Source organism: Ranitomeya variabilis, chromosome 3, assembly GCF_051348905.1.
Source record: "Ranitomeya variabilis isolate aRanVar5 chromosome 3, aRanVar5.hap1, whole genome shotgun sequence".
In the NCBI taxonomy this organism is placed as follows: domain Eukaryota; kingdom Metazoa; phylum Chordata; class Amphibia; order Anura; family Dendrobatidae; genus Ranitomeya; species Ranitomeya variabilis.
In genome coordinates, this window is record NC_135234.1 from 432,425,805 (window position 1) to 432,452,749 (window position 26,945).

The 26,945-nt window shown below is 41.8% G+C and overlaps 1 protein-coding gene across 1 annotated transcript in view; it reads left to right on the forward strand.

Annotated features, from left to right (window-relative positions):
* Window positions 1–26,945, forward strand: part of LOC143816258 (S-adenosyl-L-methionine-dependent tRNA 4-demethylwyosine synthase TYW1-like) — a 284,094-nt gene that overhangs the window by 2,643 nt on the left and 254,506 nt on the right. Inside the window, exons 2-4 of the mRNA XM_077296426.1 lie at window positions 4,532–4,671; window positions 26,277–26,411; window positions 26,662–26,763. Coding sequence (XP_077152541.1) covers window positions 4,532–4,671; window positions 26,277–26,411; window positions 26,662–26,763 — 377 coding nt within the window. The remainder of the gene's footprint in view (window positions 1–4,531; window positions 4,672–26,276; window positions 26,412–26,661; window positions 26,764–26,945) is intronic.

The window sequence follows — 26,945 nt, forward strand, 5'->3', positions numbered from 1 at the left end:
CTCTCCTGTCTTTCTGCGATTTGAAGTTACCTTTTAGTACAAGTAATTTCATGTCCATAATGTTATGATTTGGGAGACAGAAATGTATTGCCACAGGTAGATCCATTCTTTTTTCTCTTATTGTATGGCGGTGAGAGTTCATCCTTGTTCTCAGTTTCTGCCCTGTCTCCCCCACATACAGACCCCCAGTTGGACATTTAGTACAAATAATTAAGTACACCACATTAGCAGTGACGCAGCTGAAAGTACCTGGTATCTTGTAGTCCTGATGTGAGTTGGGAATCTTTATCTTATCCGTGGTCATTATAAATGGACAGGTTTTACATTTTTTCTGGTTGCAAGGAAAGGTACCTGCAGCTGTTGGAGAGGACAGGGAGCTCGTATATACAATCGTATATGTTCCAACCCAATGGATAGAGGTGAACACCTGGGTCGCCTCAGAAAGACCTTTTTGAATCAGGGCTACCATCCAAGAACAATTGAAAATCAGATCACAAGAGCCACCAGAATATCAAGGAATCACCTGCTACATTACAAAGCTAAAGAAGAATATAACCGGGTACCTCTAGTAGTTACCTACAATCCAAATCTGGAGGCGCTAAGGGGAGCTGCATGGAAATTACATCCTTTACTGCAAAAAGATGCCCGATTACAATCCATTTTTCCAGACCCCCCCACTACTGTGTTTTAGGCAGCCCCCAAATCTAAGAAGCATCATTGTCAAGAGCTCCCTGTCCTCTCCAACAGCTGCAGGTACCTTTCCTTGCAACCAGAAAAAATGTAAAACCTGTCCATTTATAATGACCACGGACAAGATAAAGATTCCCAACTCACATCAGGACTACAAGATACCAGGTACTTTCAGCTGCATCACTTCTAATGTGGTGTACTTAATTATTTGTACTAAATGTCCAACTGGGGGTCTGTATGTGGGGGAGACAGGGCAGAAACTGAGAACAAGGATGAACTCTCACCGCCATACAATAAGAGAAAAAAGAATGGGTCTACCTGTGGCAATACATTTGTCTCCCAAATCATAACATTATGGACATGAAATTACTTGTACTAAAAGGTAACTTCAAATCGCAGAAAGACAGGAGAGTTTGGGAATATAAACTGATGACGACCTTTGACACACTAACTGCAGGAATGAATGTGTCACATGGATTTGTCTTTTTACATCAATTAAGGAACTTGCCCATCAGACCATGTGGGGTCATCACAACAGAGACCCTAATCACAGGACAATAAAACAATCCTTATCTAAGAATTGGCCCAATATTTATGGACGTAACTGTTTATCACCCGTGGTAATTCTGCTTCATGTCACCTGGCTTATCCATGGTTTTTTTTCCGCCTCTTTTTTTTTTTTTCTCTATACTATGTTGTGCATAAATATGTGATTCTTCAGAATTTGTTTTAGTCTTTGCCTGATGAAGAGACCTGTGTAGTCTCGAAAGCTTGCAATTTGTTACCATCTTATCAGTTAGCCATTAAAAGGTATCAACCACTGAGAAGAAACAGATGGGCGCACATACAGCCTGATCTTCCTGATTCACCCCTCTTCAGATAGGAAGCATGTATCTGCCACTGCAGACTTGGGTGCTCACTTAGAAAAAACAGAGTCCAACAATGATAAGAAAGGAGAAAATTGGAGCACTCACCGTCCGTGCAAAATCCTTTTATTCAAGTGGCATTACAGTAAAATAGCGGAGCATTGCAGGGAGAAGTTGTGGAAGAGGACGACGGCCGTTTCGCGCTCCTGCGCTTCTACGGGTCCGATGGTAACCACAGGTGAGTAATCTATTTTATTCAGTAACATCCGCTATGGGAGTGTTCACCCACCTGACCACATTACCTTTTGAAAGCTCCTACTAATATAAAATACGATGTAAAATACGATAAAAACAAGCTAAACACATAGAGCAACAATATAAAGAGAAGAATATACAACAAATACGCATATATGACATCAAAAAAGATTACAGGAAAACAGACATATCAATACGTTCATTTAACCCCAAAGGTCCTGTTGCGTTTACCTTCATGATCCACCTCCCTTCTCGTTTTAACAGCAATCTATGATGGTCCCCTCCCTGTTCAGGTAGATTAACTTTCTCTATACCTGCAAACCGTAAAACTGTAGCATCCCCCTCATGAACTGTACGAATGTGGTTAATCAATTTTGGGACTCCTTTTCCCGTGCTAATGGACCTGAAATGTTCTCTAACCCTAACGAATAAGGGACGGATAGTTTTACCTATATAAAATAGTCCACACGGACAAAGCAAAACGTACACCACAAACTTCGTTCTACAGGAGATAAAATCTCTAACTGTGGTACTAACAGAACCAATCTGAAAAATTGCATTGTCTGCACTAATTGGTTAACCAAAGGACTCCCAACGGGTAACATTAAGTGCAGACAATGCAATTTTTGTACGTATCACATTACAGGCAAAACCCTTCAGATTGGTTCTGTTAGTACCACAGTTAGAGATTTTATCTCCTGTAGAACGAAGTTTGTGGTGTACGTTTTGCTTTGTCCGTGTGGACTATTTTATATAGGTAAAACTATCCGTCCCTTATTCGTTAGGGTTAGAGAACATTTCAGGTCCATTAGCACGGGAAAAGGAGTCCCAAAATTGATTAACCACATTCGTACAGTTCATGAGGGGGACGCTACAGTTTTACGGTTTGCAGGTATAGAGAAAGTTAATCTACCTGAACAGGGAGGGGACCATCATAGATTGCTGTTAAAACGAGAAGGGAGGTGGATCATGAAGGTAAACGCAACAGGACCTTTGGGGTTAAATGAACGTATTGATATGTCTGTTTTCCTGTAATCTTTTTTGATGTCATATATGCGTATTTGTTGTATATTCTTCTCTTTATATTGTTGCTCTATGTGTTTAGCTTGTTTTTATCGTATTTTACATCGTATTTTATATTAGTAGGAGCTTTCAAAAGGTAATGTGGTCAGGTGGGTGAACACTCCCATAGCGGATGTTACTGAATAAAATAGATTACTCACCTGTGGTTACCATCGGACCCGTAGAAGCGCAGGAGCGCGAAACGGCCGTCGTCCTCTTCCACAACTTCTCCCTGCAATGCTCCGCTATTTTACTGTAATGCCACTTGAATAAAAGGATTTTGCACGGACGGTGAGTGCTCCAATTTTCTCCTTTCTTATCAACCACTGAGGACTCTCAATTCTAAATATTTTTCTATCTACTGGCTAACACGGTACCAAGATATATTTCTTTCCTGTATCAACAGCAGCAACACATGCAGGGATTGCCTAACAAACGCACTATCCGAGATATGCAGTCGCGGGGACTAGAACATATTTTTCGAGCACGCTGAAGACACTCGGTTAGCACCAGATATTCCTTGGTGAAGCCACTTAAGGAAAAAGCCTGTCTTTATTTTCTGAAGTTTTGTGGTTTTTGTGCCGCCAGCATTTCATTTTGCTGTGATTTTAAACTGTAACCATCATATCACTTTGTAACGGAAGCTGCCCAAAAAGTGGCAATGGTATTTTTAACCATTTCACGGTTTCCACCGAACACCTGCACAACAATATTTGGTTTTTAGATAGCATTGCGCTATTTTTTTTTTTTTTCAGTTCATGTAGCCTCTACAAAAAAGATACGGTAAATCTCTTGGGTGGCTTCTGCCTCTAATTCAGGCAGACAATTAAAATAATGTGGTGAAAAGGAAAAATAATGATCTCAGCGGTGAAGGAGGAATGCCACATAGGGCGCAGTGCATGGATGGCCCCAGGCAGACTCCGGGGTTTAATATGCAGGAGAAAAGGGTGTTCATCCAGCAGCCACAAAATCAAATAAACTAAAAAAAAATCAAAAACTTCTTTATTTGGATTAACATTAAAAACTGAAATAATAAAGTAATGGCTGTATGTGACAAGATGTCGGGTCTATGCATTTTCAGCAGAATGCTCTTGGCTAAGTGTATTGTGCGAAGCTGTAAAAGCTCTAGTCGGGTTTTGGCCGGCAGTACGCACATCACATACCTTCAGTCACATGATCATCGCTCCCGGCTCTGACACCGGCAAATCCTCACAGCGCAAAGTGCGTGCGTTGGGAGGATTCACAAGTCTGCAGTCACATAGACTGACTGCAGACTTGCCGTTATAGGTGGGACTACCCCTTTTAACAATGTTGAGAATAACCCTTTATGTGACAATGTTCGTAGATCGTGAGCAGGGCCCTCACTCCTTTTTGATTTCTAAGTTGCTTTATTCTGTAATGTCTTTATTGTCTGTGCAAGTCCCCTCTAAATGTAAAGTGCTGCGGAATATGTTGGCGCTATAGAAATGAAAATGTATTATTGTAAGTGGATTATATAGGAGTGTTGTATTTTAGATGGAGTTCTTACCTGGATTACTCAGTTTCATTTCTTATTTCGTGTGTTTTTTTTTTTTTTTTGTCTTTTGGCGCTATATAAATAAAGATTATTATACATCTAATTTTTTTTTTTTGTCTTTTTGTGTGTGTTTATTTTAAAGATGAATCTGCTGGACCATGGGATTTTCTGCATATACACGTGAAGCAGTTATGGCTCAACAGGTTTTACATCTATGTATGTGCTGTAGTTGGTATCACTTTCTGGATCTGCAAACATTTTACCACAAGGAAGAAAAAGCAGGTCAGTTTTTTTTTTTTTTTTTTTCTTTTCTCTTTTCAATTATGCATTAAAAATGGCTTGTGAGCTTAGTTTGTTACATAATTGTAAAGCCCATGACAAATGAAGAAACTGCATTATTTACTTGCTGTTAAAATTCAGCTCTTTCTCATCTGTCATATGTGGTCATGTGTCCTTAAGCTGTTCATTCAAAGCACAGAGTCCCGAGATTTCCTGTCTGAGGTTTACATGGGATGCTGGCTGTCAGTCAAGCACAGCTCTGCGTGCAGGAGGCGACGCTCAGCCGGCAGCTCTCACAGCAGTGTGCTCTGCTGACCTTCCAAGTCCCTAAGGAGTGCGGAACCTCACGTTGGTACAATTGGGGAGACCTCACCATGTGATCCCGCTGACGTAATTTTGACGTCAGATGGGGTGCCAAAGTGTGGCTCCTTCACATTTCATCACAGAAAGTAATGATCGCAAAACTGTATCCAGTGATTTATTATTTTGAAACTAGACACAAGTCTCAGGATGGTGCTTTTTAGGTGGAGTTTGTGGCACTAAAGGGGTTATCCCACTATCAAAAGCTTATTTTAATCAATAGATCTTGCAATAATTACTTCCAGAATTGGATGTGATTAAATAAAATGTCCCTGTGAGGTAAAAAAAAAAATCAGCAGAATAAGTGGAAGCAAAAGACGGTTTATTTCAATAAATAAAAAACAATGTAATTTTATTAGTGTACAATGCACAATGAAAAAAAAAAATGGGGAAACGTTAAAAATTGGGAGAGTGACAGTGAGTGCAGCATCACGCATGGCGTATGCAGTAGCATAGAAATGTAACCACATGACTTGATAATACAAATAGAAGATACAGTAATTATAAATAACCACATAAAGCAAAATCATGATACTAATCTCAAGTGTAAGGAAAACCTCACTTTAATGAGAAATGAATGGTCAAGTCGAAAATGTGGATAGGAGTGCAGATACACTGGGGTTAAATATAATCTGGAATTTCCAAAAGAGCTGCCTGTGGGAGGTAATCAGACAATAAGTCCTGAAAAATATTTGTATAATAATATATTCCTCACTGAGCCTTAACAGGCAGTTAGGCTAGGTTCACATTGCGTTAGGGCAATCCGTTTAGCGCATACGCTAGCGGATTGCGCTAACGCAATGTCCCAAAAGGGATCGCGTTTGGCGATCCCGCTAGCGCAGATGCCCGCTAGCGAGGAACGGACCTCGGACGCTGCAAGCAGCGTTCGAGGTCCGTCCGAAAATAACGGGACATCGCTAGCGCATGCCAAAAATGGCATGCGTCAGCAATGCGTTTGGCGACCCGTTAGCACATTGCGGTCAATGGGTGCGCTAACGGACCCGTTACATAGCGATAATTGCCACAATTGCGCCATGTAACGGAGTCCGCTAGCGGACACCCATTAATGCAATGTGAACCTAGCCTTATTGAGGTAGTAACATAAACATTAGCATGGCTAGGTGCCCAGTAATACAATTATTTGTGTCTGTGCTTTCCTTATGATCAGCATACTTATCCGACCTGGGGGTGTAAGGCCAACCTCAGCGCGCATTTCCTTCTTCGTGGGGGTCATGTGCTGTGCTGAGATAATCTTATAAATGTGCCCCTGCTGTGTACTGTGTATTGGCCGTGTCTGACAGTACAGGGACATGGTCTGATCATATCACAGCTCCTGGCCAGGGGGGGACGCAATAGAGAGGATACAGACATTGCAGCATGGGATCACTGCTGATTCTGTGTTTTAACCCTTTCACACCACAGCCTGTTCTCGCCTTTGTAACCAGGCTAATTTTTACAAATCTGACCAGTGTCACTTTGAGGTAGTAACTCACTCTGGAATGCTTTAACATCCCATTGATTTAGTGATTGCTTTTTTTCATGACATATTCTACTTCATGATAATGGTAAAATTTGTTTGATATGACTTGCCTTTTAGTTCTGAAATTATTGGAAATGTGACTAAAATTTCACAATTTTCAAAATTGTAATCTTTAAGCCCTTAAACCAGAGAGTCATATCACACTAAATAGTTTATAAATAACATTTTCCACATGTCTACTTTAGACAGATATGTTTTTTGTTACGAAGTTAGAAAGTTGATCAGCAATTTCTAATTTTTCCATAAAATTAACAGAACCATATTTTTAGTAACCACCTCACATTTTAAATGACTTTGGGAGGCCCATGTGACAGAAAATACCCAAAAGTAACACCATTCTAAATACTGCCCCTCTCAAGGTGCTCAAAACTACATTCAAGAAGTTTATTAACCCTTCAGATGCTTCACAAGAATTAATGGAATGTGGAAAGAAAAAAATTAACATTTTACCTTTTACAAAAAAAGGGTTTTTAGCCCCAATTTTTGTTTTCACATGGGTAGCAAGAAAACAATTGACCCTAAAATTTGTTATGCAATGTCTCCGGAGTATGTCGATACCACATATGTGAAGGAAAACTACTGTTTGGGTGCACGGTAGAGCTCGGAAGGGAAGGAGCATCGTTGGAGTTTTGGAATGCCAAATTGTCTAGAATTGATAGCGGACACCATGTCGCATTTGGACAACCACTGAGGTGCCTAAACAGTGGAACCCTTATACACACACATACACACACACACACACACACACACACACACACACACACACACACACACACACACACACACACACATACATACATACATACATACATACATACATACATACATACATACATTACCCCATTTTGGAAACTACAACCATTAAGAAATTTTATCTGGATGTGTGGTGAGCATCGTGAACCCCCAGGTGCTTCACAGAAATGTATAACATTGAGCCGTGAAAATTTAAAAAAAATATCAAGTTTTTCCCCACAAATGTTTTGGCCCCAATTTTATTTTATTTTTTTTAATTTTCACAAGGGTAACTTAACAGGAAAAAATGGATGGCAAAATTTGTTGTGCAATTTTTCCAAAGTATTCATGTATCCCATGTCTTGGAAAACGATTGCTTGGGTGCATGGTAGGGATGGAAAGGGAATGCGCACTATTTTGGCTACAATAGGTTGCAGATGCCATGTCACATTTGAAGAGCCCCTGACATGCCAAAATAGCAAAAGCCCCCACAGGTGATCCCATTTTGTATACTACTCCTCTCAACTAATTTATGGAGTAGTGAGTATTTTTAACCCTCAGGCAATTTGCAAAGTTGTATAACATTAACCCCTTTCTGACATTAGACGTACTATCCCATCGAGGTGGGGTGGGCCCGTATGACCACCGACGGGATAGTACGTCATATGCGATCGGCCGCGCTCACTGGGAGAGCGCGGCCGGGTGTCAGCTGACTATCGCAGCTCTCATCCGGCACTATGTGCCAGGAGCGGTCACGGACCGCCCCTGGCACATTAACCCCCGGCACACTGCGATCAAACATGATCGCAGTGTTCCGGCGGTATAGGGAAGCATCGTGCAGGGAGGGGGCTCCCTGCGTGCTTCCCTGAGACCCCTGGAGCAACGCTATGTGATCGCGTTGCTCCAAGGTTTCTTACCTCCTCCTCCCTGCAGCAGGCCCAGATCCAAGATGGCCGCGGCATCCGGGTCCTGCAGGGAGGTGGCTTCACAGCGCCTGCTCGGAGCAGGCGCCGGGAACCCTCCAGGAGTGCACGTCAGATCGCTGATCTGACACCGTGCACAGCAAAGTGTCAGATCAGCGATCTTACACTATAACATGATGCACTTCCCTGGGGCAATGTTATAGTGTAAAAAAAAATATATATATATATATATATATATATACATTGTTCCTATAAATACATTTCTTTGTCTAAATTAAAAAAAAAACAATAAAAGTACACATATTTAGTATATCCGCGTCCGTAATGACCCGACCTATAAAACTGCCCCACTAGTTAACCCCTTCAGTGAGCACCGTGTAAAAAAAAATAAATAAATAAGAGGCAAAAAACAACGCTTTATCATACCGCCAAACAAAAAGTGGAATAACACGCAATCAAAAAGACGGATATAAATAACTATACCGCTGAAAATGTCATCTTGTCCCGCAAAAAACGAGCCGCCATACAGCGTCATCAAAGAAAAAATAAAAAAGTTATAGTTCTCAGAATAAAGCGATGCAAAAATAATTATTTTTTCTATAAAATAGTTTTTATCGTGTAAAAGCGCCAAAACATAAAAAAATGATATAAATGAGGTATCGCTGTAATCGTACTGACCCGAAGAATAAAATTGCTTTATCCATTTTACCAAACGTGGAACGGTATAAATGCCCCCCCCAAAAGAAATTCATGAATAGCTGGTTTTTGGTCATTCTGCTTCACAAAAATCGGAATAAAAAGCGATCAAAAAATGTCACGTGCCCGAAAATGTTACCAATAAAAACGTCAACTCGTCCCGCAAAAAACAAGACCTCACATGACTCTGTGGACCAAAATATGGAAAAATTATAGCTCTCAAAATGTGGTGATGCAAAAAATATTTTTTGCAATAAAAAGCGTCTTTCAGTGTGTGACGGCTGCCAATCATAAAAATCCGCTAAAAAACCCGCTATAAAAGTAAATCAAACCCCCCTTCATCACACCCTTAGTTAGGGAAAAATTAAAAAAATGTATTTCCATTTTCCCGTTAGGGTTAGGGCTAGGGTTAGGGTGAGGTTTGGGGCTAGCGTTAAGGCTACAGTTAGGGTTGGGCTAAAGTTAGGGTTAGGGTTTGGATTACATTTACGGTTGGGATTAGGGGTGTATCAGGGTTAGGGGTGTGGTTAGGGTTACTCTTGGGATTAGGGTTAGGGATGTGTTTGGATTAGGGTTATAATTGGGGAGTTTCCACTGTTTAGGCACATCAGGGGCTCTCCAAACGCAACATGGCGTCCGATCTCAATTCCAGCCAATTCTGCGTTGAAAAAGTAAAACAGTGCTCCTTCCCGTCCGAGCTCTCCCGTGGGCCCAAACAGGGGTTTACCCAAACATATGGGGTATCAGCGTACTCAGGACACATTGGACAACAACTTTTGGGGTCCAATTTCTTCTGTTACCCTTGGGAAAATACAAAACTGGGGGCTAAAAAATAATTTTTGTGGGGGGAAAAAAAAAATTATTTTCACGGCTCTGCGTTATAAACTGTAGTGAAACACTTGGGGGTTCAAAGCTCTCACAACACAACTAGATGAATTCCTTAGGGGGTCTACTTTCCAAAATGGTGTCACTTGTTGGGGGTTTCCATGTTTAGTCACATCAGTGGCTCTCCAAACGCAACATGGCGTCCCATCTCAATTCCAGTCAATTTTGCATTGAAAAGTCAAACGGCGCTCCTTCCCTTCCGAGCTCTCCCATGCGCCCAAACAGTGGTTTACCCCCACATATGGGGTATCAGCGTACTCAGGACAAATAGTACAACAACTTTTGGGGTCCAATTTCTTCTTACCCTTGGGAAAATAACAAAAATGGGGGTGAAAAGATCATTTCTGTGAAAATTTTTATTTTTTATTTTTACGGCTCTGCATTATAAACTTCTGTGAATCAGTTAATGGGTCAAAGTGCTCACCACACATCTAGATAAGTTTCTTAGGGCGTCTACTTTCCAAAATGGTGTCACTTGTGGGGGGTTTCAATGTTTAGTCACATCAGGGGCTCTCCAAACGCAACATGGCATCCCATCTCAATTCCAGTCAATTTTGCATTGAAAAGTCAAATGGCGCTCCTTCGCTTCCTAGCTCTGCCATGCGCCCAAACAGTGGTTTACCCCCACATATGGGGTATCGGCATACTCAGGACAAATTGTACAACAACTTTTGGGGCTCATTTGCTCCTGTTACCCTTGGTAAAATAAAACAAATTGGAGCTGAAGTAAATTTTTTGTGAAGAAAAAAATAAATGTTAATTTTTTTTTTTTAAACATTCCAAAAATTCCTGTGACACACCTGAAGGGTTAATAATCTTCTTGAATGTGGTTTTGAGCACCGTGAGGGGTGCAGTTTTTAGAATGGTGTCACACTTGGGTATTTTCTATCATATAGACCCCTCAAAGTGACTTCAAATGTGATGTCCCTTAAAAAAAAAAAAAAAAATGGTGTTGTAAAAATGAGAAATTGCTGGTCAACTTTTAACCCTTAACTCCCTAAGAAAAAAAAATTTTGGTTCCAAAATTGTGCTGATGTAAAGTAGAAATGTGGGAAATATTACGTATTAAGTATTTTGTGTGATATATCTCTGTGATTTAATTGCATAAAAATTCAAAGTTGGAAAATTGCCAAATTTTCAAAATTTTTGCCAAATTTCCGTTTTTTTTCACAAATAAACGCAGGTAATATCAAAGAAATGTTACCACTATCATGCCACTAGCACAATATGTCTCGAGAAAACAATGTCAGAATCACCGGGATCCGTTGAAGCATTCCAGAGTTATAACCTCATAAAGGGACAGTGGTCAGAAGTGTAAAAATTGGCCTGGTCATTAACGTGCAAACCACCCTTGGGGGTAAAGGGGTTAAGCTCAATAAATGTAATATTACTACTTTTTTTCCACTAAAATGTTGCTTTGACACCAGGTTTGCAATTTTCAAAAGGGGAATAGGTGAAAATGAACAGTACAATTTGTTATGCAATTTCTCCTCAGTACATCAATATCCCATAAGTGATCGAAAAACTACTTTGAGGCACAATGCAAAGTTCAAAAGGAAAGGGGCTCCATATTGCAGTGCAGATTTTGCTGCACATGTTTGAGGGGGCTATGCCACTTTGGCAAAGCCCTTGGACTTCCAGAGCAGCAGAACTTCCATAAGTGACCCCATTTTACAAACTACACCTCTCAATAAATTAATCTAGGGGGTGTAGTGGTCATGTGCAAAAAGAAAAGGCTATAAGAAGCCACAGCCAGCTCACCAATCCAGGCAGGTGCACGGAACATCATCTTGGACTAAGATGGATATACATAACGAAGTAAGGAAGGCGTTCCAGCTCCATAAAATTCAAATGCTTTATTTCTCCATTAAAAATTGGTGTAGTACAAACAGTCCTTGCCTTAGCGCAAAAGTCCAAGTACAGAGTACATGCGACGCGTTTCGATCGTACCCGATCTTAGTTAATGCATGATTTTCTGAGATTTGCAATGATTGTTATCTAGTGTTCTTGGACCAATCCAGTGATCAATGCTGGTCACATGATTATTACCACAGGTCCTGAACACATGAACTACGCCGCAGCTGTGGAAATTGCACACAAGTGTGGTTAAAATACTAAATGACATATCATAAATATACATACAAAACAATCAACAATGCAAAGATTAATACAAAGATAAATTCAAAGAATAAGAATGGAATAAATTCAGCAGTAATGGTACATAATATCATTTTGTGGCCAGGAGAGCGCCAACTATTGGCAGCTCTTTATCACCTAGTCTCTTTCAATCACAGCCGGCCTCTAGTACATGGTTACAATGTAAAGGCTTTTACAAATGTGGTGTCACTGCGTGCAGTACATGTAGGTACGCATTAACAAATAACACATTCCAAGATAAGGATAAAAACAAAACTTTCCAAATAAAAAATTTTATTAATTGTCACTCAAAGAATGTAGTGTACAAAATTGACTGTAGAGAATGTAATTTGTCATACATAGGGTGCACTACGAGAAAGCTGAAAACTAGATTCACAGAGCACTTAAGGGACCTAGGAAGCACTAATATCCAAGGTAAAAATATATCAGCTGCTGCCAAACACTTTATCATGTGTCACTCAGGTAATACATCTATGATGACAGTCCAGGGCATAGAACAAACTAAACTGTCACAGCGGGGTGGAGATATCAAAAGACAGCTTCTAACCAGAGAAGCTTTTTGGATATATAATTTGCGAACCAGATATCCATTTGGCCTGAATCGTAAAAATGATATTATGTACCATTACTACTGAATTTATTCCATTCTTATTCTTTGAATGTATCTTTGCATTGTTGATTGTTTTGTATGTATATTTATGATATGTCATTTAGTATTTTAACCACACTTGTGTGCAATTTCCGCAGCTGCGGCGTAGTTCATGTGTTCAGGACCTGTGGTAATAATCATGTGACCAGCATTGATCACTGGATTGGTCCAAGAACACTAGATAACAATCATTGCAAATCTCAGAAAATCATGCATTGACTAAGATCGGGTACGATCGAAACGCGTCGCATGTACTCTGTACTAGGACTTTTGCGCTAAGGCAAGGACTGTTTGTACTACACCAATTTTTAATGGAGAAATAAAGCATTTGAATTTTATGGAGCTGGAACGCCTTCCTTACTTCGTGGTGTAGTGGTCATATTGACACCACAAGTGTGTTGCAGAATTTTATACCATTGGGCAGTGAAGAAAAAATATTTTACCACAAAAAATAGTTTAAGCCCCAGATTTTACATTTTCACACTGGAAAATGCAGAAAAAAGGTACCAAAATGTCACACAGTTTCTGCTGAACGTGGCAATACCCCACATATGGTTGTACAGTACTGCTTAGCCACACAGCGAGACTCGGGAGGGACAGAGATATTTGGCTCTTGGAGAATAAAATAATTATAGAATACTTACTTTAACTCCATATACAGAACCCCTAAGTGCCGGAAGAGCAGAATTCCCCCTCAAGTGACCCCATTTTGGAAATTACACCCCTTTGGGAACTTATCTACAGGTGTAGTGATGATTTTGTCTCTTAAGTATTTTCTAGAAACAAGCAGCAGTGGATGTAGCTGAGTGAAAATTGCAAACTGCCGTTGCAGTGACCAGTGTGTTACCATGACCAGTACTTTATGCCCAGCTCATACTCCTAGAGACCTGCACCTGTAAATTTGGCGTGCTCCCATCGCTACAGAAATGCCAAACATGTGGTTTAGTCACACTGAGGCTCAGAAGGGAAGGGGGCTTAGGATTTGGGAGTGCAGAATTTGTTGATTTCTTTTGGGAGGTGAGAAGCCATAGCACTTCTTCAAAGCATTAGTACTACCAGTAACGTGGATGCCCCCTTTATTTCTGTTAACAGATGACTGACCAGAGTGGGAGCTTTTGTTTTTTTGTGGATTAAGTTAATGCTTTTATTAACTTTTTACATAACATTTAGGATCACATGGGGGCAGCACGGTGGCGCAGTGGTTAGCACTGCAGCCTTGCAGCGCTGGGGTCCTGGGTTCTAATCTCACCCAGGACAACATCTGCAAAGAGTTTGTATGTTGTATGTTCTCTCCGTGTTTGCGTCGGTTTCCTCCGGGTACTCCGGTTTCCTCCCACATTCCAAAGACATACTGATAGGGAATCTAGATTGTGAGCCCCATCGAGGACAGTGATGATAATGTGTGCAAACTGTAAAGCGCTGCGGAATATGTTAGCACTATATAAAAAGAAAGATGATTATTATTTATCCTGTGCTCTACGCTGAGCACTTCGGGGTTTTCATCTAAATCTCCGAGTGACTTGATTCAGATGAAACCCACGAGGGATCCATGCACTATGAGGCAGCAGAGTTACTCTGGACTCCGTCTGGCCTCTCTTCAGCCGTGTCCTTATTTTCAGAGGTGCACAAAATTGGTGGACTGTGCTTTCATGCACACCTAGAAAGATGGACACTGCTGATCACAGGTCATATGGAGTCAACAGTGCCTCCATCTGCCTCAATATAGGCAATCTTCCTCCTGGGGTTCCATCTGAATCACATATATCAGAGATTTACGCGGAAACCCAAGTTAAGCGCTCAGCATAGAGTGCAGGATAAATGTGATCCGAACTTTACTGCGATCTTTGTGAGGCATAATGAACAAATCAACAGAAGGTGAAGAATCTTTTATTTGCTTTTTATGCCGTTCCTTGTGCAGTATAAGCGATTAGACCACTTTATTCTTTGGGTCGGTGTGATTACAGCGATACCAGGTTTATATGGGGTTTTTATGCTTGACTGCTGTCACACACTAAAAGAAGCTTTTTGTTTAAAAAAAAATAAAAAAAAATTCCAGGACGTTTCTCCTGACAAGCACCATCAGGAGGTTGTCCTTCATATCCTTGATGGGGACAGTGTTCCAGCGTTTAACGCACTTCTGAGATTTGAAAAAAAAAAAAGGTGCAGAATCCTAAAGTGAACCACCTTTTCTGCGCACTCAGATGTAATTGCTGTGACTGCCAAAACCCTGTTTAAAATAGCTAGATTTTTACGCTGTACTATGGAAAGGATCTGGCTGTATTCTGCAGTGCCAACAAGACAAATGGAGGGAAAAAAAAAAAGAAAAGTTCTCTGGATTGCTTTTGAATAAAATAATCAGGATTAAGATGCAAAAAAAATTATTCCTCGCCACTTATACCTGGGACTAGGTATATACTGTAAATATCTGTAATAGGCAGCAACAGACAGTAATGCAATAGACCCTCTTGCTGTATGCAATGAAGGTATGCCACATACAATGCCTGCCTGCTACTGATACCAACCGTATATACTTGAGTTTAAGCTGAGATTTTCAGCCCATTTTTTTAGGCTAAAAGTGCCCCTCTCGGCTTATACTCGAGTCACGGTCCCGGGGGGGGGGGGGGTCGGCGGGGGAGGGGGAGCGGCTTCTGTGACATAGTCACCTGCTCCTGGCGTGGTCCCTGCATCTTCGGTCTCCGGGCGCTGACCGCTTCTTCCAGCATTGAGCAGTCACATGGTACCGCTTATTACAGTAATGAATATGGACCAGACTCCACTCCCATAGGGGTGGAGCCGCATATTCATTACTGTAATGAGCGGTAACAGTGACCGCTCAACGCTGGAAGAAGCTGTCAGCGACCGGAGATGCAGGGACCACGCCAGGAGCAGGTGAGTATAATGGGGAGGGGGAGCGTTGCGCGATAGTCACCTCTCCTGGTTCCGGTGCTGCTCCGTCTTCTGCGTCCTCAGCAGTGATGCTCAGGTCAGAGGGCGTGATGACGTGGTTAGTCCACGCCCTCTGCCTGAACATTAGTGCAGAGGACGCGGAAGACACAGCAACGCCGGAACGAGAACAGGTGAATAGAGCAAGTGCAGGGGGCCTGAGCGACGAGAGGTGAGTATGTGATTTTATTATTTATTTTTTTTTTTAATCTCCGCAACCGCATATGGGGCAAATGTGCCTATGGAGCATCATATGGGGCCATAATCAGCATTTGTGCAGCATTGTATGGGGCAAATGTCTCTATGGAGCATTTTAGGGGGCCATATTCAACTTTTGTGCAGCACTATATGGGGCAAATATCTATATGGAGCATCTTATGGGGCCATAATCAACATTTATGCAGCATTGTATGGGGCAAATATCTCTATGGAGCATCTTATGGGGCCCTTATTAACCTTTATGCAGTACTGTATGGGGCAAATGTGTCTATGGAGCCTCTTATGGGGCCATTATTAACCTTTGTGCAGCATTATATGGGGCATATTTTCATATGGAGCATCTTATGGGGCCCATCGTGTATGGAGCATTATATGGGGCTCCTGATTCAATATGAATATTCAAAAACACTTAACCTACTGATATCGCAATTAATTTTACTTTTATAGGTATTCATTTTTATTTTTGAAATTTACCAGTAGCTGCTGCATTTTCCACCCTAGGCTTATACTCGAGTCATTAAGTTTTCCCAGTTTTTTTTTGTTTTTTTTTGTGGCAAAAGTCGGCTTATACTCGGGTCGGCTTATACTCAAGTATATACACCGTAATTAGTCCTTAGAAGGACTGTTGGTTTAGCTGGATTTCTGTATTCAATAATGGTATACCCACACTAAATTATACACCCCCAAATCTGTCCCCATCTCAGCAGCAGCTCTCCCAACACTGACGAAGTCCGAAGCTGAGTGGGACGAGGAGGGCGACACCAGGTTTGATATAGACCTGATGACGCTGTGTGGCCAGCCAATCACTATAATGCCACAACCAACATGGCTGCGGTATTACAGTGTGTGGCAGATAATCCCTACATGTTGATTGGCGCTCTGAAGAGTGCCAAACATGCAGGGCGGTCACCCAAATCCCCACTGAGCAACCCCTGGAAATGCTTGCCGAGCATCGAGCACTGTGATGCTCAGGCGAGCCGCGAGCGTTACAGAGCATGCTCGCTCATCACTAGTCACCACTTCTACATGTTTCACCCACTCTCCTGGTTTTGAATTACAAATATTGATGTACAATACTGACCAAATTTAGAACGTGGCCTAGCAGAGCAACTTTCATCACTGTAGTTGCTTATGAAACCAGGAGGAATAGCTGTTTATCCAATCTGTCTGAAGTGTATAGCCAGCTATAGAACTTGGTGCCACTTCTATGTCTATCAAAACACCAGTTCTGATTTGATAACTGCTGCCAATAAGGGCTTTTTCTCTGTCGCCCATGACGGCACCATGGAGAGAGGGGATCCGCCCACCAAGGACAAGAAACCTACAGATAAAAAGGCGGTACCACTCTCTCGCATCAGTTGGTTTCCTGTCCTTGATGGGAGACCTACAGACTTATCAGAAGGCCGGAGCTTCTATTGACCAGATATGTAGAGCTGCTACTTGGTCATCACCTTCCACATTCTATAGGCACTATAGATTGGACCTTATCTCCTCTTCAGACCTTACCTTCGGTAAAAGGGTTCTGGAAGTGGTGATCCCTCCCTGAATGTACAATCTATGAAATCTCTCCGTGGTGCCGTCATGGGCGACAGAGAAAAATATAGTTCTTACCGATAATGGTATTTCTCTGAGCCCATGACGGCACCCGTACATTCCCTCCCTTCACTTTGGGTGTGCACGTTAATATAAGCCATAGGTTATTTATGATAGGTCACGCGGTATCTCGATTAAGTTAATTTAAAGTAATGTTGAAACTAATAAGCTGTTCCATAGTCTCCCATCGTTCTCTTGTAAACAACTGATGCAGGAGAGTGGTACCGCCTTTTTATCTGTAGGTTTCCTGTCCTTGGTGGGCGGATCCCTTCTCTCCGTGGTGCCGTCATGGGCTCAGAGAAATACCGTTTAGGTAAGAACTATATTTTTCAGATGTCCGTGATCATCGGTCCATTTCCAAATGCAATGCATGGCCTGACTGCATGTCTCCTAACCTAGATTGTGACTGCTTCATACATTTCTACGAGGCTGTCATGTTGGGGGTCGGGAGACACGCGGCAAGTCTGTGCATTGTGATCTGAGAGCGGACCGATCTATCATGAACATCTGAAACTGCCCTAATTATTGTTTTAAATATGCAGGTAGCGCTCCTTTACTTAGAATGTGAGATCTTGCACTTTTATCAGCAAATGTGGCTGTGGAGAGTTGTGCGTTGCTGATCACCCTCCCCAGGCTCTCACAGTCAAGCAATTTGGACCTGACGCCATTCTGGAGTCGGGCCCTTTAGAAGCCAGAAAGGGCCAGTTTTGTTACTTATCTTTTTAGACCTATTTAGTCAAATGTTCAGTGCTGGACTCCTTTATTTATTGCCCATGGTGAAATCCATCGGAGAGACATTACTAATCCCTGACTCGATGTAGCTTAGCTAAAAGAAAACATTAAAGTTTTTAAATATTGGGCCAGATGATGAGTACCAAAGATTTCAATGGATTCTACCAATGATTGTCATGGTTTATAAAGAGGACTTTGATTAATTCTAATGCATAAAGAATATATTTATATAGTATTCATTATTAAGTGATGATGTTTGCATTTTATAGACAGGGTTTGTTCCCCTACATCAGATCAATCTGCATCGATGCATAAGTTCGGTAGGATCAAGTCTTGTCTACGATTTATTTCACTTGCAACAAATGTATTTAACCTAAACAATCCAAGGGCTCGTGATTTAGAAGTGTCCTTCTATGGCTGCCTCCTCGCAAATGTTAATTAATGCATTTCTGAAAAATAAAGTAATTCATGATGTGGCTTATTTTGATTGAATTGTAGAGAAGTAAAATTTATTGATTAAATAAAAATTAGTTGAAAGACCATGGATTGTAAAATGAAGCGATTTTCCTCCATCCACTAGAAGAATAATTTCTTTGTGTAGCAAATGAAGCAATTATTAGATAATAGAGGGGACATGATGAATTACAGCACCGTATTATTCAGTGAAATCTTCTGCTCTCCTGATAATTTACTTTATGTGTAGAAATAAGTTAAACGCGTTTCTTTACAAGGTAAAGAATACTTTTTCCACAAGCTTATGTTTCCTGTATTTTAAAAATACAGTATTTCAGAAATGCTAACTGTATCGAATTAATCCATATTAACCCTTCAATACTTTTTTCACCTTTTATGACCAGGCCAAAGTTTACAATTCTGACCAGTGTCACTTTGTGGTAATAACTCTAGAACCCTTCAACAAATCCCAGTGATTCTCAGACTGTTTTTTATTTGTGACATATTGTACTTCATGATGCTGGTAAAATTTGTTTGATATGACTTGTGATTGTGAAAATATCAGAGATTAGGCAAAAAGTTTGAAAATGTCGGAATTTTTAAACTTTACATTTTCATGCCCTTAAATCAGAGAGTTATGTCGCACAAAATAATAAAATTTCCAATATATATATAATTTACCCCAGCACAATACAAGTACGCCAAAAACCCATATGCAGGAGAAAGCTGCTGTTTGGGCACATGGCAGGGCTTAGAAAGGCAGTAAGTCAGGAATAAATTTTAGTCCATGCATGAGTGGTAGATTCTGAAACGGTGTCTCAAATACACACCAGTTTTGTCAGGGCAGGTGTCAAACTGATAAATGGTGTCCTTTCATATTCCCTTTTGCACCCTTTTTTTGTGACCTTTCTCTCTTTGCACTTTGACGGACCTCACCAGGGAAATGTTGCCGGGTACCACAGTTTTGGAAGTACTGGGGCCCGCTCCTTACTGACTGCCAAATGTTAGGGTCTTAATCACTACCTCCTGGAACTTAAGGAAGGTCCTGGTCTGACCTTCACATTGTGATGGCACGAAAAATTGTAAATTGCCATCTGTACAATGTGCACGGACAGCTTATTGTAGCACGGACAGCTTATTGTACCACACAATGGCTTTTCTCGCGGCACTGTACGGTTGGAGGACTTGGATCAGAGAGATCAACTCCCTCACTCACACTTGTTCTTGTTGTAAGCCAGGACACAGTCTGGTTTGGTGACCTGTGTAGAGCAACATCGTAGAGTGGTGGGGTTGCTGCCATCATGTATGGTCGTCAAGGATAAGGCACCCCTCTTATCATTGTACTTGACCGCCATCATGTTGTTGCTACATTGGGTTCTGCTCTCGCCCCTTCTGAGCAGCTGTTGAGGCCTCTGACAATTGTGGACAGTGCCGCAGGCTGCGCTAGCTTGCCTTGAGAGAGGGGCTTGAAGAGTGGGAAGCTGGTCTAAAAGTTATTTACGTAGAGAGAACCTTGATCCAGGTGCATCGAATCCCACTCACTCCCAGGACTGGGGGGACATTCAGGGGTCCATTCCTGGTGTCCTTCCCTTCGTAAACTCAAACTGTAGGTGTACCATGAGGTACTCTGTTTGTAGAGCTAAATTCTGTACCTGGCCCTCTTACTGGGCAGATAATGCCTGAATTTGACCCTTCCCTTGAAATGTATTAGAGACTCATCCATGCAGATGTCTGTTTGGGGAACATACATGTCAGCAAGCTTGTTGCTGAAGTGATCAATGACCTGTCGAACTTTGAAAAGACTATATCACAGTTGGGGTCATCTCGGGAGTGGGCGAGTGGGAACATTGTGCATTATTACTGTAATGCAAAAATTTGTGGATGGCGTGTCCAGGGCATAGCCATGCGGAACACTTGAGTGTTACACTCCAATATCAATATTGCCAAATTTCTGGCTTCTTTACTATCCACATGTAAAGAGCAAGACCCCAAAACTTCATGTCTACATCATCTGCATGGGTCCTGTTGGCAAATGATGAAGTGGTATTTTGGGATAAAAATTGTTGTGTGTACTAATTTGTCTGGGACGCCATGAGATTTACAAAAAGCTCAGAGAAAAAGACTTTGAAAAGGTAAATTTCTGTGAGGCCGGTAGTATCAAATTTGATTCCTGATTACACCACTATCAGGAATATGTGGCTCATAATCTTCGGGGGGGATGTGTAGTTTATACAAGGTCACTAACTGTAGGCGCTAGTTCATTTTCGGTGTCTGCATGGTGGTTCGGAATCACGATTTTGGTATTATTATTATTATTATTATTAAAGGGGTTGTCCACTACTTTCAATTAACCCCCCAATGTACCCCCCCGGGGCCCCTAATGAATTGTGCCATTACCTTCTGTTGACGTTTTCGCCTGTGAGCGGCGCTATTCCTCCTGCTGAGTCCGGGTCACATGACCCCCAGACTGCAGCCGCCGCTCATTTCCGCCGACGTCACGTCAATTTCCAGGCTCTGAAAATTGACGTGACGTCAGCAGCAGGCGTGACCAGCCCCCACAGTCAGCAGTCACTCAGCAAGAGTGACTGGGCTGTGGGCGGTGCTGGGGGCTGCCTGCAGGGCTGTGCTGGGGGCGGGCGGGGCTGTGTGTGCTCACTGCTCAGTGCTGGGATCATGATGTGTGGCTGGGCTGTGCTTCGGTCGCCGGGGGTCCGCCGGTGCATGTGCCCGCCGGTGCTTGTGCCCGCCGGCGCCGGTGCTTGTGCCCGCCGGTGCTTGTGTGTGCCGGCACTGTGCGTGTGTGTGCCGGCGCTGTGTGTGCGTGTGTGCCGGCGACATGCGACATGCGACATGCACCATGCGTCGACAAGCGCCATGCGTCAACATGCACCATGCGTCAACATGAGACATGCACCATGCGACGACATGCAACACGCACCATGCGACGACATGCACCATGCGTCGACATGCACCATGCGACGACATGCGCCATGCGACAACATGCGACATGCACCATGCGACGACATGCAACATGTGACACGCGACATGAAACATGCCACATACAGTACGTACATACAACAGACATACAGTAAATATAACATAGATTACATACTCACCATCACTTGTCACTTTGATCCCCGAAGCCATTGTCATCTGTAAAAAATATTAAAATAATAAACAAACACTATACTCCCTGATCCGCAGAAATCCAATTAAAACGAGTGTCCCACGACGATCTCCCGTGGAGAGCAGGAGCCTCTGCTGATGCAACCACTCTCCAGGGGCTCCAGGAACACAATGAGGGGAGGAAGGTATCCTTCCACAATGTATTCCCCACAATGTATTCCTACACCCCTGTGAGAAAATAGTCCCTAGTCTCACTTTATGGCATGCTGTATGAGAAAGTTCCCACGCAGCTTTTTGCCATAAAGTGAGACCAGTGAACTTTAGTAACCTCAGTGATGCACTACAGGAGCCATTGTCTTCTGTCAGTGTGTCACTGAGGGTCCTATAGAGCAGTGACACCACCCAATGTCACTGTTCTATAGGGGAGATCGTCGTGGGACACTCGTTATTAATTGGACTACAGCGGACAGGTAGTATACGGTTTATTATTTTACTTTTTTGCAGGTGCTGGAGTATGGTAAGTATGGTTAAATGAAGAATATTAAAATACTTTTTCCTAATGTGTGTGTGTTTCATTAACCCTTTTTTAGTATTGGGTTAATAATGGATAGGCGTCTTATTGACGCCTCTCCGTTATTAACCCGGCTTAATGTCACCTTACAATAGCAAGGTGACATTAACCCCTTATTACCCCATATCCCACCGCTACACGGGAGTGGGACTGAAATACATGGCACTTTAATATGTGGCACTGAAATACGTGGCACGTGGCACTTACGTACGTGGCACTGAAATATGTGGCACTTACATAGGTGGCATTTAAATCCGTGGCACTTAAATCCGTGGCACTTACATACATCGCACTTGCATACATGGCACTTAAATACGTGGCACGTGGCACTTACATACGTGGCACTTATATACGTGGCACTTATATACGTGGCACTGAAATAGGTGGCACTTAAATCCGTGGCACTGAAATACGTGTCACGTGGCACATACGTGGCACTTACATACGTGGCACTTACATACGTGGCACTTACATACGTGGCACTTAAATCCGTGGCACTTAAATCCGTGGCACTTAAATCCGTGGCACTTAAATCCGTGGCACTTAAATCCGTGGCACTGAAATACGTGGCACTGAAATACGTGGCACTTACACATACGTGGCACTTACACATACGTGGCACTTACACATACGTGGCACTTACACATACGTGGCACTTACACATACGTGGCACTTACACATACGTGGCACTTACACATACGTGGCACTTAAATCCGTGGCACTTAAATCCGTGGCACTTAAATCCGTGGCACTGAAATCCGTGGCACTGAAATACGTGGCACTGAAATACGTGGCACTGAAATACGTGGCACTTACACATACGTGGCACTTACACATACGTGGCACTTACACATACGTGGCACTTACACATACGTGGCACTTAAATCCGTGGCACTTAAATCCGTGGCACTTAAATCCGTGGCACTTACATACGTGGCACTTACATCCGTGGCACTTACATACGTGGCACGTGGCACTTACATACGTGGCACGTGGCACTTACATACGTGGCACTTATATACGTGGCACGTGGCACTTACATACGTGGCACTGAAATACGTGGCACTGAAATATCGTGGCACTATGACTGTCAGAAAATGTTCATTAAACGGTTAGGGGTGAGGTTAGGGGTAGGGTTAGGGTTTGGATCCCTTTATCACCCTGATGGTGGTTCAGTTTTTTTTCTATAAAAACGCATCATCGGTGAGGGTGGAAGATATGGTTATCGCAATCCCAGTGATGACATAACCAAAGTAAAGACCATAAATATAAAGTAATGGACAAGTACTGAACAATCCCTTTAATATATGATACTAAAACTGTTTTGAATCTATAAAATGCACAGTGTAGACTACAGTCTACAAATCTGTAATTTCTCAGTGTGAATGCAGATTTTTGGTTACTCATATTACACTCAGAGAGTGAATACAAGGATGTGATTTGAATACTCCCAATGTTGTCACCACGGTTTCTCTCACGGAGAATTTGTGTCAGTGTCATTATGTGAACCCTGTGGACAATCAGTGGCTGCTTCACTGTCTTCGCCTTAGGAAGAAGTGGCTTACATTTGGTAATTCTTAAAAAAAATGCAGCAACACTCACTTCTACAGATATAAGAGTTTGCTTAGAAGGTGGTGAGAGTGATGCGGCCACTGATTGACCACAGGTACAATCGCTGCGAGACACCGCGCCGACACTATTGGAACGTGCAGGCACTGGAATCTAGTAAACATACAGACTGAGAGGGGGTTGTTAGAATAGTGGACAAACCCTTCAAAGTTCTATATGTATGTATATATCACTGCAACAAAATATTAAAGTGTATGTATATGAATAAATAATTTATTCCATACATACACATAGAAGTATATATTGGTGTGTATATAAAAGGTGTGATCGCATATTGGTGCAATCTGTGCAGCTAAAATGCAATGGGGGCCATTTCTACCTCGAAAGCAGGTGGAATTGTGACTTAGGATGAGCTGTTATTTCTGCAAATGGCCCATATATTGTTTCTGAAACTGGGGCCTCTCCTGTATATGAGCACAAATAGTGTAAAATAAGAACACACATAATATATACATGCACACAAGCGTATGTAGATGGACACATGTAACCACACATGTACTGTGTAATTTACATATCTAAGACATATACGCAGTAGAATCTCTTTACAGTATATCATATGTATACTAAACTATATATACTATGAAATAGATGAGAAAGAAAAAAAGCTCAAAGCTTGATCACCATGGTTGTGCAGTTCTTGGTGCTGCTTTACAGCTTGTGACCAAGATGTGACCTCTCCTCATCAGCCTGAAGAGAGAGGAGGGAGAGGAGGGAGGGGCTTGGGTGTGTTTTGGAGTGGGTGTGCTAAGTTCGGGCTTAGAGGACAGTGCAAAGCATCATGGAACTTGTAGTATTAGGGCACAATAAGGAAGTAGTCGATTAACCCCATGAGAGCTGAATCCAGCACTGAAGATGTGCTGCTACAGCATGATAACAGGTAATATTGTTAAAATAAACACAGTAGATGTTTTCAGTGGCCCATAATAGCAAGATTTATGAAAAAAAAACAACAACTTTATAGTAGTGGACAACTTCTTTAATAATAATAATAATAATAATAATAATAGCAGGTGGGATCATCTCCCTCACTCTCGATCAGTGTCAGAGGCAAATAGGCATATGCCTTTGCTGAATACTGGGTTTGGTACATTTTTATTTTTTTTTTTTTGTGTTTGGTGTTAACTCCCTTTTTTTTTTTTTTTTTTTTTCAGCACAGTAAAGAATCCAGAAAAAAAGATTAAAGAGAAAATAAAAATGTTATAAATTTGGTATAACAAAAAAAGCAAACTTACTAAACAGATATAATGGAATAAAAATAAAATAAAAAGAATAACTTAGCGCCCGCAACTATCTAACATTAATCCTGACTATTTAGTAAAAAATACTGTTGTAGATGTGGATTACTATATTATATTTTTACTGTTCTGTCAACTAATCCATCTTCATTCACACGAAAAAATACAATGGGCAGCCGATCAGTGATGTTTATTACTGACCAGCGCTCGATGGCTGTAGGATGCACATACTAATGTGGTGCAAAAAGGGAATGGAAAAAAGTCTTTGCCAAAAGTGAGCAGGAGTGCCAGTCAGTGATGTGTATTCGATAGGCAGCTATAGGGTGCACTCATGGAGTGGGGGGGAGAAAAATTAGGGACAAAAGTTTTTGAAAACGGGAAGCACGGGTGCTGTTATATGTCACTTATCAGTGCTCGGCAGCTACGTGATGCACAGAAAGAAAAAAAACCTTTAAAAAAATCAAGCGATCGAGTACTGATCAGTGCTCTGTGGCAGAAGAGGTGGGAGGGCAAAGGATCGGGGTGATGTGTGGGTAGAGGTATTAATGGTGGGGAGGGGTGTTGGGGTGGATTGTGAAGGATCAGAAACGTCTTCTTTCTTCAAAACCAGCAATGATGGCGCAGGCTTCAAAAAGTCTACAAGGCCCAGCACAACCTGACAGAACCTCACTATGACCGCTCTGACATACCCAAAGAACAACTTTAAAGACCACACTTTATTTTCCTCTGCTTTCGATCAGTTATTTAATTTTTCTATCAATACTGAACAAACAGAATCTTTCCTTACAATTGAAAGGATTTACATGGGTTTTTTTTCCAATTACTTCAGGCCATCATTATTTGATCAGCTTTGGTCCACACCACTGGTCCAGGCGTTGGATGGCTCAGGCGAGCGCTGCAGCCTCTTTATTGCTTACATTACTCCAAACTGCACATTGTTCTCTTTCTTAGTGGTTGTATGTAATATTGTAGATATGTCCTGTTCAAAAGAATGAGGCAAGTCTGCGGCCCCAACAAACAACTGACTGGCAGGGGTGATGAGTCAGACCATCATTGTTTTAATGTTGAATACTAAGGATAGGCCTAGGCCATAAATATAAAACGTTTATTAATGGTATATTATACTGACTCAGTAAACTTTTTTTTTTTTTTCTTTCCTCATCAGGAAGAAACATCGTCTCAGAATGGTTTTCCACCATTAACAAGCAAAACATTAAAAAGCAACACCTTTAATAAGGAAAATGAAGTCTTTGTTTCGGGTGCTAAGATTTTCTTTGGCTCTCAGACTGGTACTGCCAAGGTAAGTTGAAAGCCACAAAATGCCTGTTCTGTGTTACACTGTGACTTTTTTGTCTAACAGCCACAAATCATGCAGCCGCAGGGACTCGAACATAATATACGAGCATGCCCAAGATACTCAGATAACACCCGATTATGCTTGGATAAGACGTCATCCGAGCGTTTTCACTCATCACTAATGACTAAATGAATGGAAATCCACTTTAAACAGGCAGTTAAAATGTTACATATTGTGATACATTTGTCCTTAGGGCTTTGCTGCTGCTCTTGCTGAAGAAGTCGCTTCTCTGGGGATTTCTGTAGAAATTATAAACATGAAGGAGTATGATCCAGATGACCATCTGGTCGAAGAGGTGAGTACATTTTGGCATTGTAAGATTTACATTGTTGTGTTTTTTCTTTTTTTTTTTGTTTTGTTCTATGGTAGTGTTAACCCCTTCACAACAGGGCCAATTTCCAGGTTTGCATTTTCATTTTTTCCTCCCCTTTCTTCCCATACCATAACTTATTTTTCTGTTCACATAGACATGAGGGC